Source organism: Nuphar pumila, chromosome 12 (assembly GCF_984573655.1).
Source record: "Nuphar pumila chromosome 12, dmNupPumi1.hap1.1, whole genome shotgun sequence".
NCBI classification, from domain to species: Eukaryota; Viridiplantae; Streptophyta; class Magnoliopsida; order Nymphaeales; family Nymphaeaceae; genus Nuphar; species Nuphar pumila.
Genome location: NC_143260.1, coordinates 57,150,373 through 57,169,034, shown reverse-complemented (window position 1 = coordinate 57,169,034; position 18,662 = coordinate 57,150,373). Strand labels below are relative to the sequence as shown.

The following is an 18,662-nucleotide window of genomic DNA, read 5'->3' as shown; positions in this document are numbered from 1 at the left end:
ATTTCTTCGTTCATAGCTTCAATCCATCTTTTGGAATTTATTGCTTGATAAAATGTGGTGGGTTGATTTTCCTTGCCCAAAGAGGTTAAAAAAAGTTGAAAATCCATCGTGAAGTTCTCATAACTAACTCACCTATCAATAGGATGTCGAGGCCGGGTAGACCTTCTGTGAACAGGTGATTGAATGAAAACAGAAGGAGAATTCAGCTCCTGATTAGAGCTGGGGAATATCCCCTTCTCACGTCGAGAGTAAACAATGCCTTTATACTTTTCAGGGCCAATGATGGTTCAGAGATCACACTTTCTTGAGTTCTTTGCGCAACAGTAGACACGTTTCCCTCATCTCTTTTATTACAGTCTGAAGAACAAACACCGTCAATACTATAAAAGAGATCTGAGTCCAACCAAGTGTGATAAATTTCAATTTTAGGAGTGTCAACATTATGACCAAAATTTGATTCATCAAACACAACATTTCTGGATATCTTGATGCGCTTGCTCACGGGATCATAGCTTCTGTATCCTTTGTAATCATCAGTGTAACCCCACAAATCTGCACTGTAAGGCCTTATCCTGAAACTTGTATCATATTGAACTGTCAACATGAACATAATATACACACGCAAATCATGATAATTTGGATGCACACCATGTAAAGAGAAATGGGGTGATTTGTTTTCCAAGATATTCATGGGCAATCGATTTATGATATAGACTGTTGTATGAAAAGCCTCTGCCAAAAAGGTAACTGGAAGATTACTATCATGCATCATGCTCATTGTACTCTCGACGATATGGCAATGCTTCCGTTCAGCAATCCCATTCTGTTGAGGTGTATGAGGGCAAGACACCTGCCTACTTATTCCATTTGTTTGGAGGAAATTAATAAAGTCATTTGAAGAGAACTCACCCCCTCCATCACATTGGAAACAAGTAATATTCTCAGAGAATTTATTTTGAACAAAGGAATGAAAATTTTGAAACAACTTGAAGGTTTCAGATTTACTTTTCATGAAGAAGATCCATGTATATCGAGAATAACTATCAACAAAAATGAGATAATATCTAGTGCCAGACATGGAAGGAACTGGAGCCGAACCCCAAACATCAGAACATATAATTTCAAATGGTCTTGAAGCTCTTTTATTAATGGAATGAAATGGAAGAACATGACTCTTACATTGAAGACAACTAGAACATTTTTTATTATCGACTCTTAAATTCAGACTTGACTTGGAAATAAGACTGCTTGAAACAAGCTTATCAATAAAGCAACTACTACAATGACCCAGACGATCATGCCAAAGATTCGGCTCAATATATTCAGAAATATTAAGAGCACTCTCAGGAGGAACTGAAGATGATGATGTGTGCTTCAAGATGGAATCAACAGATTGAACACGAGAGGAAGGATTCTCTTGGAACATGTACATATTCCCTTGTCGTTTTCCTTCAGCGAATGTTTCCCTCATGTGAAGGTCCTTAACATGAACAAAAAAAGGAGTAAACTCAACTAAAGCATTAATGTCAACTACAAGCTTAGAGACAAAAACAATATTTTTCTTGATATTAAGAGCATGAATGACATTTGAAAGAACAAGGAAAGAGTTGGACATAGGAATTACAGAATTTCCAATGTGCGAAATATGGTGATGAGACCCATCTCCAGTGACAATACTATTTCTACCAACATAAGGAACAGAGCTTACCAGCATCACCAGTGACATGAGTGGCTGCACCAGAATCAACATACCAAGTACCTTGATCATTCTGTTTGATGTTCAATTCGACCAAGACAGATAATAACAACTCTTTGACTTCTCCAGTATTCTTCAATGTATTTGTTCTCTTTCTTGTCTCCAATTGTTTTCTTCTATTTTGCAGGTTAAACCAACAATTTGCTTTGACGTGCTCTTTTTTGTTGCAGAGAAAGCAGGTAGGTATTGTCCTTTGCCTTTGCAGATTAGGAGGCATACTAGGAGTAGGTAATATTCCACGGTCTCCTTGTCCATTCTTCTCTTGACCTCCCCTTTCTCGAGATTCATACCTGTCACGTCCTCGACCATAGGTAACTCCTGTGGCAAGAACATTATGTGCTTCAATGGGGTTGTGAATACCTTCAGAGAATCCCTTCAAGGTCATCTCATACTGTAAGAGCTTAGCACAAAGGTCTTCAAATGTAGGTAAGTCTGGCAAACACAGCGAAGAAGTAACCATCATGTGATAATCGGGTCCCAACCCGCTCAAAGTCTGTTGTACCATATGTTTGTCACTGACCAAACAACCCACGATGGCCAACTGTTCTGTGATAGTCTTCATTTTGTTTAAATACTCTATGACAGTCATGGGGTCCTTCCTCAGCATTTGAAACTCTTTCTTTAAAAATAAAATTCTAGCCTAAGAAACTTGAGAGTATGTCTGAAAAAGACGATGCCATAACTGCATAGTTGAGCAGTCATTTGGGATTGTCACAAGCACCTCCTGTGACAGAGTGGAAGTGATGTAGGCAACCAAAGCCTGATTTCGCTTCATCCAGGATATATACTCTGGATTTCTAACAAAAGTAATTGAAGCGTCACCCTCCCCATTCTTTCCTTCTTGTGATATGAACTCTGGAGGATCAGGAACAGAGTCATCCAAATGTCCAGAAAGATCCTGACTCCTTATGAATGGGATGATTTGTCTCTTCTAGGTTAGAAAATTGGAATTGTTCAGTTTCTCAAACACAAGCTGACTGAGAAAGTTGGAAGAAAGACCAGATTGAGAAGAAGAAAATGAATCCGTAGTTGGTGGAAAGTGAAAAACGAGGAAGATTAAGAAACCGAAAAGAGAAGTCACTTTAGAGCAAACAAAATAAAAATTTAGAACAGATAATTGAATTTCAGAGAACTTGGCTGCCTTTTCCTCTTTTTTATTTTTTTAATAATAATAATAACTTGCAGACCGAGGCAGAAAAAATAGAATATGCAGTAAAGAAAAATTGTTCTGAAGAAGAAAAATAAGTATTCAATCAGTAAGAAAACACGTTAATATGAAAATAACATGTTTTCTTTCTAAAAGGGAAAATACCAAAGTAGAGAGAAAGATAAATTCAGAGTGATATTAATCAATCAAGGAAGAACAAAGATCGTGTTCATATCAGATTTTGTTCTGACGTCAATATGGGAAAAAGGAAAGAAAGAGTTTAACGTGATTTCAATCTTTGAAATCACGCAAACATGAATTCTGATATTGCGTGGTTAGGTAAGATTATTTTATGGGTGAAATAAGATGCAACAATATGAAAGAAAGAACAGGGAGAGAAGAAACAAGCAGGAGAAGAAGATAATGCAAGGTTAATGAGCAAATCAGATATTTTGGATTGTGAAGGAAAAGAAGAAACGATATGAACAAAGAGAGAAATACCTTCGAAGAGGACAAAGAGGCTGGACTGAATGCTCATAGGAGAACACGATCTTCAAGGAAGGATCTCTTGCTCTGATACTGTAATAACCTTGATTTTTTTCATCAATTGTTTACATTTATCTAAAAATAATAGGTATTTTTCTAAAGATGGGCGTGAGATCCGTATTTCGGATCCAAGATCCATAAAGGATCCATATATATGCGTATAATAACATATATATATATATATATATATATTTAGAAAAATGACTAAGGATAATATAAATAATATTAAACATAATATATACATGTACATAACTAGTTAATACACGGTTCTGCAGGTGGATCCATTTGGATCCAACGGGCGGATCCACACTGCGAGACGTACGGATCCAAACTGCGAGCAAACCACGGATTCACACTACAACTGGGACTCGGACCCTGACCCGGGCCATGCCCCGTTAATGTTAAGTGGTTTAAAAAAAAACAAGAGAAGCTCTTGGACCCGGGTCGGACCCGACCCAGATCCGTAACCCGATAAGGTTTTTAAAACCCGATATCGGGCTGCAGCTTTTTAAAGAAGGGGAAAAGCAAGAATCGTGCCTAGGGCACGATTCCTGCTATTACCAAAAGGGAGAAGAAGGGGGTCGGTTACAGCAGGCGTAACCGAACCCCGCGCCTCTCGGCAAGAGGGGGTTTCGGCGATAAAAGGGAAGTGGAAGAGGGGGGTCTCACCCTCTTCCCTCGTCTCTCTCTCTCTCTCTCTCTCTCTCTCTCTCTCTCTCTCTCTCTCTCTCTCTCTCTCGTCGGCAAGGAGGTGCTGCCAGTCTCATCTCCGATGGAAGCACTCTCCTCGCAACATCCGTAGCCCCCAAGCGTTGGATTTTTGAGGTACGGGTTTTTCTTTTGAGTTAAGTGAGGAAAACGAACATGGATTCGATTTCCATGAAGTATTTTAGTGTAAAAGCATGTGGGTGAGTAAAGCCAAGCATTTACTCTAGGATCCATGGATGAAATCCATGTGTATTCATTTTTTTTGTATGTTATTGCGGAATAATACTCGTGTAGTGGTGTTTTTACATTAAAACAGAAGGTTTGATCCATAAAAAAAAAATTGATTTTCTTATGTATGTGCAGGCTAGTATTTCCGATCCTTATGAAAAACCCATATTAGGGATTATTAGTGCTTGTAAATCTGGAAATAAAGCCAAAAACATGGTTGAACGTATGTTATGACTAATATTTGTTTCATGACCCGGTTATGAACTTTATAAACCTGAGTATGTTTGAGTTATGCAAGCATACATGCTGTTCTGAATTTTTTTTAGGGATTTTGGTATGTTGTCAGCATTAAAAGAAAAAAAAAATCATATTTATAATGTGGGCTGTTGGCCGCAGCGGGGTGCCTGGCAGCCCAACCGAGCTGGGCTCGGTTGGGGCAGCTGTCGGCCCTGCCAGGCCAACCATGGGCAGGCAGGTCTGCCAGGCCTGCCAATCAGCTGGTAAGCTTGGCAGCCTATGGCAGACATTTTACACAAGGCATTTTCTAGGCATATTCGTTGACATGTTAAACTAGAATTTTATCCTAATGTTTTTCTTATTGTTTATACGATAATAGCACATACCGTTGAATGCTTCATGTCAATTTATTCTTGAAAGACTCAGCAAATTTGGGATGCCCAGAATCAGTATATACATGCCTGTAACTGAGTGTTCATGTGTGTATACATGAACATGACATCTGACCTTGTAAGAAACCAACCATATACATTTGTATTTAGGTATACCAGGTATAGAATAAACCATGGTTCGTCCCTGCACATTTGAATCTGTTCGAGTTATTTATGTGCTACGTTGCTGGGTTGGCTGGCAGCTCGGCTCGGCTCGACTGGGCCAGTTGCCTGTAACTGGATGTAAGTTCTGCAAAGGAAAAGGATTTTTTTTTTGAAGTATGAAATATAAATTTTTGAAACAAGAGTTACAGATTTAAAAAGAAAAAAGACTTGTTTGACCGGTGGGTGCCTATTTGGTTTCGGTTGGATCGAGGCTGAACCCTACTCAATTAAGTCGGCTAAGCTTGAATAGCCAATTTCAAGGAAAATCTTATATAACACTTGATGTTAGTTTAAATCTGGAATTTGACTTATAGTGTGTGTTCTAAATTCTCAGACCCTAGTTGTGGGTAGGTAAGTTGTCTTTCAATACATGTTACGAATGAAAAGTCTCATGTTTTGGCTATGTATACCTCTACTTGTGTTATGTATGTTCCATATGCCTATGGGTTGTGTTATGCTTATTCAGGGTGTTATCCTAAAATATATGGCACGTGCTCACCAAGAGTTTGTATGCGTCTCAGAGGGGCGTTATTGCATGAATATTCATATGTTTCAAGTGGAGATGATATATGTTTTGCAGATATATGCATGTTCGCATTTTTAAAAATTTAAAGCTCATGAATGAAAGCCTAATGGTGAATAACTACACATAAGCACATGCATATGACAGGAAAAAAATTGCACATGTTTTATGAACTTATTGTTTCATGCACATCTCAAAGTTTGCATACATGAGGCATATAGAAAATAATGCATAGAAGCATGTGATTGATGATTTTTTTCTTATGAGTGCATCGATGGCCAAATGGATCATCAGGAGGCTGGGTGAGCCTCGAGAACAAGTTGTTCTATGTTTTAGTTGTTTTAATGCATTGCAACAAATCAAATGTGATATTGTTGTTTTACCGCACTGTTCTCTATTGCTACGGGTTATGGTCCAATGAAGAGCTTGGCATGCTGTTTTGCAAGCTTATGTTATTAAAAATTTTACATGTTGATTTGCAAATGTAAAAGAGATGAATTAATAACAAGATAAAAGAAAGTAAAGAACAGTGTAACTCATGCCTCCTTGATGTCCCTGCTTTGGTGTGGGAATCTTGGACGTTGCGGTTTGGGGAAACCGTGAGGATAAAAAACTTCGTGAGCGTTGTTGTTGCCCCTGAACCCGATATTGAGGTTCTTCTCCTGGCCACGGTTTTAGGGAGAGGCCGCCACTTTTCCTGGGGGTGGTGTGTTTTGACACAGCTGTTGTTGTTTTGGTATACCAATAAAGTGGCGTTAGTGGATGATGTTTTTCATGGTGTCCCCGACTTTGGATGTTGTTTTCCAAGGTTCCGATGGATGGTGTTGTTTCATGATATCGGTCGAGGGTTAAGTTTGGAACCCGGTAATAAGATACAAATTGTGTGTTAAGCTACCCCGGGAACCCTACTTGACCTCGAGGATTGTACCCGTTTGGTGTATCTGCGGGCAATGGAAATTTAAAAGAATAACTTAAAGATTGTGTGCATTTAATAGGACATGCATATGGAAAGAGGAGAGCTTAAATGAAAGATAATAAGGGTTCATGCATTGCACATAAATCATGCATATTCTTGTTATGCATTAGTTTATGCATGTTTACCTGTTCACTTGGTTGTTATATGTTGATCATTGCATGATGTTGATCTCTTTTGCATTTAATTGTCTTATTGATTAAATTATGATCATTGTTACTTACTTCGTGTTCCCTCATGTTCAATGTTTAATTCTGCATGAATGGTTAATTGTCTTATGAATTAATTATAACCGTATTCCTCAAAATATTACATGGATCTTATTTATGCTCTTTTTCTTATTTGATTCATTAGGGAAACCTGTACGCAGAATTCTTCGGATTTCTGACCCTCTTCATTTATTGGTTTTTCCCAGACACAGGTGATCAGTGAAATCGACTCGCTTCTGAGGGGATACGAGGGTCACATTTGCTTCAGACGGCTGCACTTACGGACAAAGTGACTCTATTTTTGTTTTCTTTTAGTTCTTATTTCCTGCAAGTTGTTATTTCACTTTTGACATTGAGTATGAGACTCTTATTGATTCATTAATAAAAGAGTTTAGTTGGTTGGTTATGAATGATAAATGTAAGTTTGTTTGTGGTGTGTGGTTATCCAACTGAAATTGGAACTGTAGGCACCCAAGGTCTCTGGGAAGTTTCCCGCAACTCTTAGAAAAAAAAAATCCGCATTTTTCAAATGTATAAGTTGGGGTCGTTACAGGTTTGGTATCAGAGCCACCACAAAGACTTACACTTTTATCATTTTTTTGTGTTAAATTTCTAATTTTTGGTATGTGAGCCCTGTTCGAAAGCGTCGACAAGTGTGACTCGTCCTCCAGAGCAGTCTTCTTCACTGGTATGGTTATTTAATACTTTTACTTAAAGTATGTGAATTTTGTGTGATTGATTGAAATTATATTTCAATATTCTTGGTGTAGATTTAAAAGTCTTGGTGTGTTTACATGAACGATTTTGGTTCATGATTAACCCTAAGGGGGTAGGATAAGTAAGAGTCTAATTTGTAGAAAGGATGTGCGTTGTAGATGTCGCACTATACTCGCAGAGGTGCTTCGTCCTCTACTGCTGCTCCCGCGAACTGGCAGGAACAGAGAGACTTTATGATGGAGGTCATTCACACCCTGACCGAGACTATGACAGCTCAGGCGGCACAAACAGCACAGGCGGTGCAAGCGGCTCAGTTTATACAGGCGGCCCAGGTTGCGCAAGCGGCCCAGGCTGCCCAGGCAGCTGTGCAGGCAGCCGCACAAGCAGCAGCTCGTGACCCTCCTGTCAATGTTGTTTCAAACGCGAGCGGCGTCTCCTTCGAAAAGTTCCTGAAGTTGGATCCGCCAACTTTTTCAGGAAAGGCAGACCCAGAGGCAGCGGAGAACTGGGTTGAGGAGTTGGAGCGGGCGTTCGACGTCCTGTCTGTTCCTGAGGACAAAAAGACATCTTTTGGTACGTACCGCCTGAAGGGCGATGCCAAGAAGTGGTGGGACACCCTGCGAAGGGTGAAGTTCGCCGATTGGGACGAGATCCCCTAGGAGACGTTTAGGGAGGAGTTTCTGGACACGTATTTCCCCGCGTACGCTAAGGAACAGATGCAACGAGAGTTCCTTGATTTGACTCAGGGAACCATGAGTTTGGTGGATTACACTACAAAGTTTCGGAATCTCGAGAGGTACTGCCCGACCCTCTTCAAGAATGAGAAGGCAAGGGCAGCGAAGTTCGTGCACGGACTAAAGGATGAGTTGCGGACTCGCGTACTGTCAGGTCGGCCTCCTATCTTGGTTGATGCGATTAAGTCAGCCACTGTTCTGACCAAGGATTGGGAGAGGTCTAGGAATGTATCACAAAAGGGAGGCACAAATGGAGGGGATGCTTCAGGCGGAAAGAGGAAGGACCCACCGATAGGCGAAAAGACTCAGGGTGGCAAGAGGCAGCGAACCCAGGAGGGACGTCAGCAGGGTGCGCATCAGGGACAACCTCAACAGAGGCAACAACAGGGGAAAGCCCAATCAATGTGTCGTAGATGTAATGAAAGTCATCCTCAGGGTTTTTGTTCGATGTTTAAGGGAGTTTGCTACCGGTGCCAGCAGCCTGAACACATCGCTCCCTACTGTCCAAACCCGCCAGCAGCTCAGGGAGGACAACAACAGCAACTACAACAACAACAACAACAACAGAGACCTCGGCAACCACAAGGCCAACGAAAGACCAACGGGAGAGTTTATGCCGTTACGACTACTACACAGGACGATCAGACTGATCTGGTCTAAGGTATCTTCTTTGTTGTCAATCGTTAGGAATCGTGTGATAATTGATTTTTGGTACTACTCACATTTAGTACGTTTTAATTTCGAGGACGAAATTCTTTTAAGGGGGTAGGGATGTTATAACCTCGATTTTTTTTCATCAATTGTTTACATTTATCTGAAAATAATAGGTATTTTTCTAAAGATGGGCGTGAGATCCGTATTTCGGATCCAAGATCCATAAAGGATCCATATATATGTGTATAATAACATATATATATAGAGAGAAAAATGACTAAGGATAATATAAATAATATTAAACATAATATATACATGTAGATAACTAGTTAATACGCGGTTCTGCAGGTGTAACAGCAAAAAAACAATTGTTTTGATTCGGGCCGGATCCGGACCCGACCCGGACCACCGCCTCTCGCTGTCTTTTAAGACAGCGAGGCAGGCGGGAGGAGGGTTACGAAACCCTCCTCACCGCCCTTCCACCTCGACTCTCTCATCTGTCTCCCCGACACCCACTGCCTCTCGTCACCCTCGATTCGTCGGAGACCAGCGTCAGCCGATCGCCGCCGGCGACTCTCTCTGACGCCGCCGCCGACCACCAGGTACGCTCTTCCTCCCCTTCTTCTCCCTCGCTCGTCTGTCTCTCTCTCTTTCCCCCCTCATTTCTTCGTTGCGCAGGGGGGGGCAGGCCGCCTCTCTGCCCCATTGAATCACAAGGGAGGGGCAAAGCCCCCCTCCCTGCGATTCTTTTTAGCGAGGGAGGGGCGGAGCCCTCCCTGTGCTGTGGTGGGTAAGGGAGGGACTGAGCCCTCCCGATACCCTCACGTTGCAGGGGCGGGACCCAGCTCCTCCCTGCACCCTTGTAAGTAGGGGAGGGGCTGAGTCCCCTCCCTGCTACTTATTACGACAGGGGAGGGGGTCGGCCCCCTCCCTGCTACTTATTACGACAGGGGAGGGGGTTGGCCCCCTCCCTGCTACTTATTACGGCAGGGGAGGGGGTCGGCCCCCTCCCTGCTTCTTATTATGGCAGGGCAGGGGAGGGGCCGAGCCCCCTCCCTGTGCCTCTTCACTCTTTAGGCGGGGGCATCACCCCTGCCTCCGTTAGTTTTCGACAGGAAGGGGATAGCCCCCTCGCCTTGTTCTTCCTTGGCATCAGGCAGGGGCTTCGCCCCCTGCCTGTTCGCATTTCATTAGGCAGGGGCCAAGCCCCTACCTCTGTGCATGTTCGTCAGGCAGGGGTGAAGCCCCCTGCCTCTCTTTTTTTTTCGTCAGGCAGGGGCTCAGCCCTGCCTTTCCTCGCTCTTTGAGGGCAGGGGTACAACCCCCTGTTTCCTCGTACTTTGCCGAAAGCAGGTCAACAAGGGCTCGCTGCCCCTGCTTCTGCTTCCTTCGCGTTAGGTCAGTGGCAATGACTCCGACCTTCTGGTTTGCTGTTAGCGTGCTAAGATTGTCGCATATTTGCAGCTACAACAGATCTCACTCGCGCTCCGCGACTCGAGCCGTCAGTCGTGTACATCCGCAGACGCCAGCAAGCTTGTAACCCTCCAAGGTAGGGGAAGATTGTACGGAAGACTTGGATAATTGAATTAAGTTCAATTAAACTAAAAACGATCATTAAATGAATATATATATATATATATATATATATATATATATATATACAAGTATATATATATTTATACGAGTATGCACTTACCTCAAGGATGCGGTTTCGCGATCCTTGCCCTTTACCTTATGTCAGTCTATACTTGCCATCGTGTATCGCGTCGAGATCTCGTGTTGCATTCCTGCTTATGGTTTTTATGTGCCGTCACGCATCGTGGTGAGGTTCAACGTTGCACTTTTGCTTACCGCCTTTACCTTGCCGTCGCGCTTTGCGCCTAGGCTCTTGTTTTTGTATGCATTATTACTGCTTTGCTATTGCAGATGCCGCACAGGTTTTTGCTCTTTGCATATGCCTTAAAGGCATCCTCAGACATTCACCTCTCTCTCTTGCGACGAGAGTTGAGATAGGAGCTAGCGTTACATCCTCGTCTAAGGAGGGGGATATGCAGTCCTGCAGACGAGTTGGAGGTTCTGTTGAGAAACCTGTATCCCGTCTATCGAGGCCGGTGTCGAGTCATGCGAGGCATGTAGATACCCCGATAGCGGATGAGGTTCTAGAAAATCGCAGGCATAATGTTGGCACAAGGTACTGTTGTTTCAAAGGATATAGTAAAGTTGATAAATTTTACATCTTTGTGAAACACTCTTGTTGAGGCTTCTATTGAGGAGCTATACCCCCTTCATCCTAGAGTACTTGTAGTCGTGCACGACACGTCTAGTACTGCGATGATCGGATAAGACGGTCGTGCAACCTCGAACAGTGCGAAATGCACAATGCTGTAATCACATAAATGACCTCACATTCGCCTTCACAGGCAAGATGCTCGAGTGGTTTAAAGACCACAGCATAGAATAGGTCGTTAGTTAAGCAACCCCTAACGTACCTATTCGTTTCTAGTGGTCTGTCAAGGGAGAGGACAGAGCGGTACAAACTCCAATGGACAGGTTGTTAACAACCACCCTACGGGCAATGATCCGGCCTCCCCAGTCATTGGAGTTAGGGGAAAGGGGCTACAATAGTTAGCTCAACACTTCTGCAGAAGTTGGATGCATCCGTGGCACTGCCTCCTTTTGGGGAATCATCTCTCGGCTAAAGTCGTCCCTTTGGAGCGGACTCAACTAGCTATTCGGGTTATTCAAAATACATAGAATAACAGACGCCCGAACTAGTCTCAGTTGTTTCTACGTTTTGCCTGCGCGTACCCGCCGGCCAGTAATATCGAAACATAAAGTCTGTTCACACTGGTTGTTGAGTAGTGAGACTCACTTGCACTCGCTTGCACTACTGACTCCCTTGCACTCGCTTGCACTACTGACTCTCTTGCACTCGCTTGCACCACTGACTTGCTTGCATTCGTTTGCACTATTGATTCGCTTGCACTGCTTACGCATTTGCACTATTTACCTGCTTGCATTGCTTACCTGTTTAACTGCATATCTGCTTTAAACTGCGTAACCTACTGAATTAAATGTACATAATTCAGTTTCCTTGTAGTCTCTCTTGTGCACCTACTAGTTTTTCGCGAAACTAACCCATTCTATGGGTACAGGTGATGAATAGGTACTCCACGGGCGATGGCAAGATGGCTTCAAGACTTTCTTCTTCCTGCTCTTAGCTCGCGTCCTGATGTTTTTGGGTCTTGTAACGGATTTTCCTTGGGACATCCGAATTTTGTACTTTTGGAACCTTCTTTTAATGGAAGTGCCTTTTTCAAGTAGCATGGTTTGTTTGTTTTGGTTCTTCAGCTAACGCGCCCAAAGTGGTCAGCTTGCCTTTCTAAAATTAACAAAATGATGGTCTTTCGCTGATTTCATAAACCAACTCTGTAATAAAGAGATTTCTTTTAGTCTCTTGCCTGTTTTCTGAAAGGTTCGAAAGTTTGAAATTTTAGGGCGTTACAACTTGGTATCAGAGCTAAGGGAAGCAAGGATTCTTGACCATTGAGCATCCGCATCGCGCTGTGAGTATACCTTTCTTTTTGCTTAGTAGGTGTATTTTGCATTGTTAAGCTAAGAGGCTTGACGCGTTCTGCTTATGTACCAGCATTGCTGGGTTTTCCTAAACTACTCATGTTAAACATGAATAGTACTTATGTTTCTGGCCTATTTCGAGCTTCCTGAAAATTCTAATTATTGGTATTCCTTGTTTACTCCAAGGATGACAAGGAACTCGAATGAAGGGTCTGCTGACGATTGGTCAGATCAGCGGGGATTCGTGTTGGATTTCATAAGTTCTCTAGCAGCGGCTATGCAAGACCAGATTCGTTCTCAAAGGGAACCAGCGCCCGTTCCTGAACCGAAGCCGCATACCGCAGTGACGTATGAGAAATTCCTGAAGCTTGACCCCCCGACCTTCGACGGCAAGCCCGACCCAAACATGGCCGATAACTGGGTGAAGGAGGTGGAACGAGTGTTTGAGGTCTTGTCAGTGCCCGATGACAAGAAGACGTTATTCAGGACCTTTAGGCTGAAGGAGAATGCCCGCAGTTGGTGGGACATGGCCCGGAGTGTGCAGTTTTCGGGAATTTCGTCAATTCCTTGGGAAGCTTTTAGAAAGTCTTTCTTGGAGAACTACTTCCCTCCTCATGCGAGGGAGAAGAAGAAGGTGGAGTTCTTAGAGCTCAGCCAGGGCAATTCGAGTTCTTGGAGCTCAGCCTCTCTCTATTTAATATAGAGAGAAGCCCTAATCCAAGTTAACGAGTTTTTCTATTGTGCAACCGACTCTCTCTCTCTCTCTCTCTCTCTCTCTACACAGGTGGTTGTGCATCGATCTTCCTTCTACAAAGAGCAATCCCTTCAAGATAAAAATTGTTTACAATACCCTAGGAGGGACATTAACCTACCATGTACAGACATTAACCAACCATGTGCATTAGAAAAATATTCCAACACTGAAAGTCAACCTAAAGTTTCAACTAGAAGGTCATCCAAAATCTCAAAGCCTCCTGAAAAATTTGTATCCTATGACTTCTCATCTAAAAATAAAACATATGTAGCTTTAATTCATTCATATATAGAACCATCTACTTATGCTCGGGCCAGAGAATATCCTCAATGGATAGAAGCCAAGAGAATTTAACTAGAAGCCGAGAGAGTGAGAGAGAGAGAGAGAGAGAGAGAGAGAAATGAATGAAACACAACACAAACCCTACTCGATTTGGGGGGTTTTCCATGAAATTTTGAAAATGATCATTTTGCCCTTTTAAAAACATGCTTCTATTGTTTTTGGTAAAAAAATTATAAGGGGCAAAACTGTCCAATACCAAAAATAACAGGAATCTCGCTTCCCTTAAATTGGAATGTTGTTCCCTTGGGAAACTCGGTGCTTGGAGTTCGGACATTGTGCTTTTGTCTGTAAGGTCATGCATAATTTTACTTTTACTCTTGATATCTTTCAAAGTGCTCCAGTTTGCTTTTCTCGGTTATGGATTTGATTGAGTGTATCATCGTTTTTAACTCTTTAAGGTCTATCCAACCTTTTTTTCATCTCTTTTCATCCTTATTATCTTTCAGTTGGTATCATGGTATCAGATGGTAAGAATTTCGTTGTCTACTCTCTTGTCATATTTTCATATCATTGACGGAGATCATCTACCAATCTATTATTCTGATTTGACAATAGTAAATTAGATTTATCTTATTGAATGCAGGGGAGCTGTTCGATTTTTCCCAAAAGGTTCATCTTCCTGCACAGTTGAAGTGAGTATTAGTTTAATGTTATTGTATTCCTTCTTATCACACACGAAGGGCTCTTTCCTTCTTGTGTCATACGAAGAAAAATGACATAATGAACCCCATTGCATGTGAATGATGTGAAATGCCATTTCCATAAAATGATCATTGGCATTTTGCTCATTTTGTCTACTGCATGTGGCTGCCACCTCTAGAAACTGTCTTGGCATCAGGTAGAAGTCTTCTTGCCTACTTCGAGTGTCTGTATGTGTGCATGTGTTGCACAGTCCTTTTAGCATCAGATAGAAGCCTTGTTATTTAGGTTTGCATGTACACGCGTATTTTTAACACACGCATCTGCTTGTCCCCATGCGTGTGTTTGTGTGTTTAGCAGATGCATCTGCTTGTCTCCATCCTTCTGTCCAGGATGATGACACAGATGAAAGTCCAGTGCCCATATTGTGTGATGTCATCGTTGCAAGTTGTGAGTCTTGCAAGGAAGGGCTAGTTAAAATTGATCACATAAAATGCCAGAATCTGGAAAAAGTGACATCCTGATGTTAATTGCTGTTCGCTTGTGCCTTATCTGCAGTGGTAACAGCCATACCTTCTAAAAGGATCACGGAGGTATATTTATTGTGCTTTGTGCCATTGTGCTTCCCATGATCATGCAGAGTCTTCCTAGTGGAGACTTGCATCTTATATTAGGATGTTTCTGTTCAGTTTCAGGATTGCACACCAAAGAGTATCTTTCATCCTCTTAAATTGGTCCTTGACTGCTTTAGTTTTTTTACTTCCAGCTTACTGTTTCATATGAAGTTCCTCAAGTTCTCTCTCCTGTAGCAGCGGTAAGAGTCCTGAATCTTGCTGTAATTATCTTCGCTAGAAGATTTTTCTTGTGATGTTGGTTTTGAAATCCGAGAGTAGAATTCTTATAACACAATGATATGCTTCTCCTAGAATTGTCCATGTTTCACTTCCAGGAAATGTCACTTTTGTTTCCCTAAGAATTGTATGTCCTGTGGATTTCCAGGCGCTTAGACCATTTGTGGAAAGCTTACTTCAGAGTGGTCTGGACAATTTTGCAGTGCAAGTGAAAGGTTACACGGCAGATTCTCCAAAGGGTTGATCTATTTTCGGTATATGTAATAAAATCATATAATTAAAAAGTGGTATTTTTATGTTATTATCATTCTTTAGTATAATTCAGAGTCATGATAAGCCGACTCCAAAGATGCTTACAGTTAAGCACACATTGTGTTGTTTTTTTAAGGCAAGCTGGGGTTAGGCAGACCCCCCACCAGAATTCATTGAATTATAAAGATAATATATTACAAGGTGTTTCACTATGGTCTTCGCTTTAAAGCGAGCATGCTGTATATAGAACCTTTTAAAACTGTACATAACTGAAATGAGTTCCACCGAAAAAGGAGACTGGTGCGTACCTTGTGAAATTTGCTTGGTGCTTGCAATCAAATCTAACAGTCCACTCTCCAAAACCACCCACGATTTAGGATCTTTCTGGTTGAGAATGCGCTGCCAGCCGCACCACTCTAGGTAGCGGGCTCAATGAAGACACCGGAGTGACTCATTATGAATTCAAAGTGCCATTCCATGTGGAAAGTACCACACACTGATTTAGGTCCACCCTACTGGGGGAGGCGTCCAACAACATAGGCTCCATCAGATGAGTAGTGTCTACAGAGTTGTGTAGTATTCGTATAATGTGTTCTCTAATGGCATGAAGGCCTTCCTTTTGGAGTTGAGTTAGTGTTTTCTTTGCTTCTTCAAAAAGTTGTAGATTACACAATTTTCAAATTGGCCAGATTATGATTTGGAAGGATGTCTCCCAACTCCATCAAATGTGTGTTCTTGAAAGTAATGGAGAACCATGAGTGAAGATTTCTTATCAAAATTCCGGAGGGCCTCCATCGAACACCATATAGGTTAGCTATCATTTTTCATAGTACAACTGACACCGGGCAAAAGAGGCAAAGGGGGTTTGCATCTTCCAAAGCACCTTCATATAATGGACAGCGGCTTGGGAGGTGGAAACCCAATTTGTGTAGATGCACCTGTGTGAGAAGACGCTCCTCAATCGCTTGCCTAAGCATGATGTGTAATAACCTTGATTTTTGACATTAATTGTTTAAATTTATCTGAAAATAATAGGTATTTTTTTCTAAAGTTGGGCGTGGGATCTGCATTTCGGATTCAGGATTCATAAAGGATCTATATATATATATATATATATATATATATATATATATATATATATATATATATATATATATATATATATATATATAACCTGTTAATACGCGGACCCGCAGGTGGATCTATTTGGATCCACACTGCGAGACCTACGGATCCAAATCGCAGATCCACGCTACAGCTGGGACCCGAACCCGGACCCAAGCCGCGCCTTGTGTAATGAGGCGAGTTAAAAAAAAGTATAAAATTATCGAACTTGGGTTTGAACCCGACCTGTACCCGAAACCCATTAGGGTTATGAAATGCGAATGCGAGGGTTAAAACCCTCGCACGTTTCAAACCTCTGTCGCCTCCCCTTACGCTGAGAAAGGAAACCCCTTTGGGGTTTCTTGAATCGGGCTCCCCCGAGCCTTCAAGTAGTCACAAGAGGGGAGGAGGGACCCTCACGCCTGCGACTCCCTCCTTCTCACTCATCTCCCTCTTGATCCTCCTCCTTCCTTGCTTGCGATAAGGCCTCGACACCGGCTCTCTCTGGTACACCCTCTGTCTCCTCCTCTTTGACCTCTCCTCTGCGTGCGGCGGCGTTGACGACGCCGACCTCCTCTCGCAGTGATGAAGGGAGCACGACTGCATCCAAATCGTGACAGCCACCTTCAGAACGTCGGACGAGGTAGGTGGTATTGTCTTTTTCATTAGGGTGTAGCGTGAGTTGAGTGCGCAATGTGCATTCATGAAAAAAAAGGGAGAAAAAGGGTTTCTATTAACCCTAAACTGAAAACCCCAAATCTACAATTAGGGGTTTCAATTTTTTTTTATGAAAGGGGTTTGCATATGGATACAAAGGGGGTATTTTTATCGGGTGAAGCTAGTTGGTAATATTTTTTTATAAACTTAATGGAATGTGATTTCTCTGCTACTGTTTAGTCCCTGTTAAGAAGCATGATCTGTAGGTTCATATAGTGGTTTTATGGTGTATCTCGTTTCGAGTACGCTAGTTAGGACTGCTCAACCCAATTACATAGGTTTAATCGGTGTAAAGGTGGTTTGCACGCATGCACAGATTTCTGGTTCAACTAGTAATTGAAATTTGAAACCTCTGAGGTGTTAATTTGTTAGTTGTATGATCGCAAGTTAGTATTGAGAAGATATGGAGTTGCGTTGCTGCATGAATCGTTATCATCAGGACCTACTTAATACATTTAAGCTAGAGTTTCTTACTCGTACATTACTATCATTCTTCTGTTGAACTGTATTTCAGTTTAAACAGGTGAATCTTGTGATTCTTAAATATAGCTCAGCAAGTTAAGAATATGTATCTAAGTGTGGTAACAGACGGGAGACTAGTTGGAGACATAACTAATCCCTTGTGTTGGATATAACTTTCATTATGAATGTTGCTCACATGAATCCTTGTTGCTGTTTTTTTTTATCTCTGAAAATTTCATAATCGGGGTTATGCACCGTACGAGTTTCTGAAATATTCCACGACCAATGTGTCTTGAAAATAATAAGATTCAAACACATATTGTACGTATGCTCAAAGGAATATTTAGTTGCATATTCTCTTATATTCATGGGCAATAATATAATGACTGAATTAGTTTTATATGTTGAGAGAAACGAATCGGACGCTGCATGTGCTATGAGCTGAAAGGAAGGAGAGGAAGAAAAAGGCCATCTTCTTCTATCATCCAACGATTTTCCACCATCAATCTTGTCCTTTTTTTTCTCAATCCACGCAAAGGTACGGGTTCTTTCTTTTGAATCATGTGAGAAATCGAATACCAATTCGATTACCATACAATATTTAGTGCAAATCCATGGTTATAGAGTGATTCTATGTGTTCACTCTAAATTACATGGATGAGGATCCATAGATCCTCTTTTATATGGGTGTTTTCGGTTCTTTATACATAAAAATTTTATACAAAAACGGACTCATATTGGGTTATGATCGATCTTTATTTTTGTTTGTTATGATCAAGATTTATGTTGTATATATATATATATATATACCTTAATCTGCATTTTCTGTTCTTGAATTGGGTTCATGCTGGATATAGTTTGAATGACTTGATTGATGCTTATAAAACTGATTTTTTTTTTAGGTACAGTTAAGATCAATGCTTAAGTGATGATTAGG

The 18,662-nt window shown here is 41.7% G+C and overlaps 1 protein-coding gene across 2 annotated transcripts in view; it reads left to right on the top strand.

Annotated features, from left to right (window-relative positions):
• The window catches only part of LOC149820927 (uncharacterized), a 106,927-nt gene extending 91,273 nt beyond the window's left edge, over nucleotides 1-15,654 (top strand). The window contains exons 5-7 of one of the 2 annotated variants that reach the window (XM_089983779.1): nucleotides 14,284-14,332; nucleotides 15,106-15,153; nucleotides 15,339-15,556. In XM_089983779.1, coding sequence (XP_089839905.1) covers nucleotides 14,284-14,332; nucleotides 15,106-15,153; nucleotides 15,339-15,434 — 193 coding nt within the window. In that variant the 3' untranslated portion in view covers nucleotides 15,435-15,556. Of the gene's footprint in view, nucleotides 1-14,283; nucleotides 14,333-15,105; nucleotides 15,154-15,338 lie in introns of both variants that reach the window. The other variant, XM_089983780.1, reaches the window with a different exon arrangement.
• The last annotated feature ends 3,008 nt before the right edge of the window (nucleotides 15,655-18,662 follow it).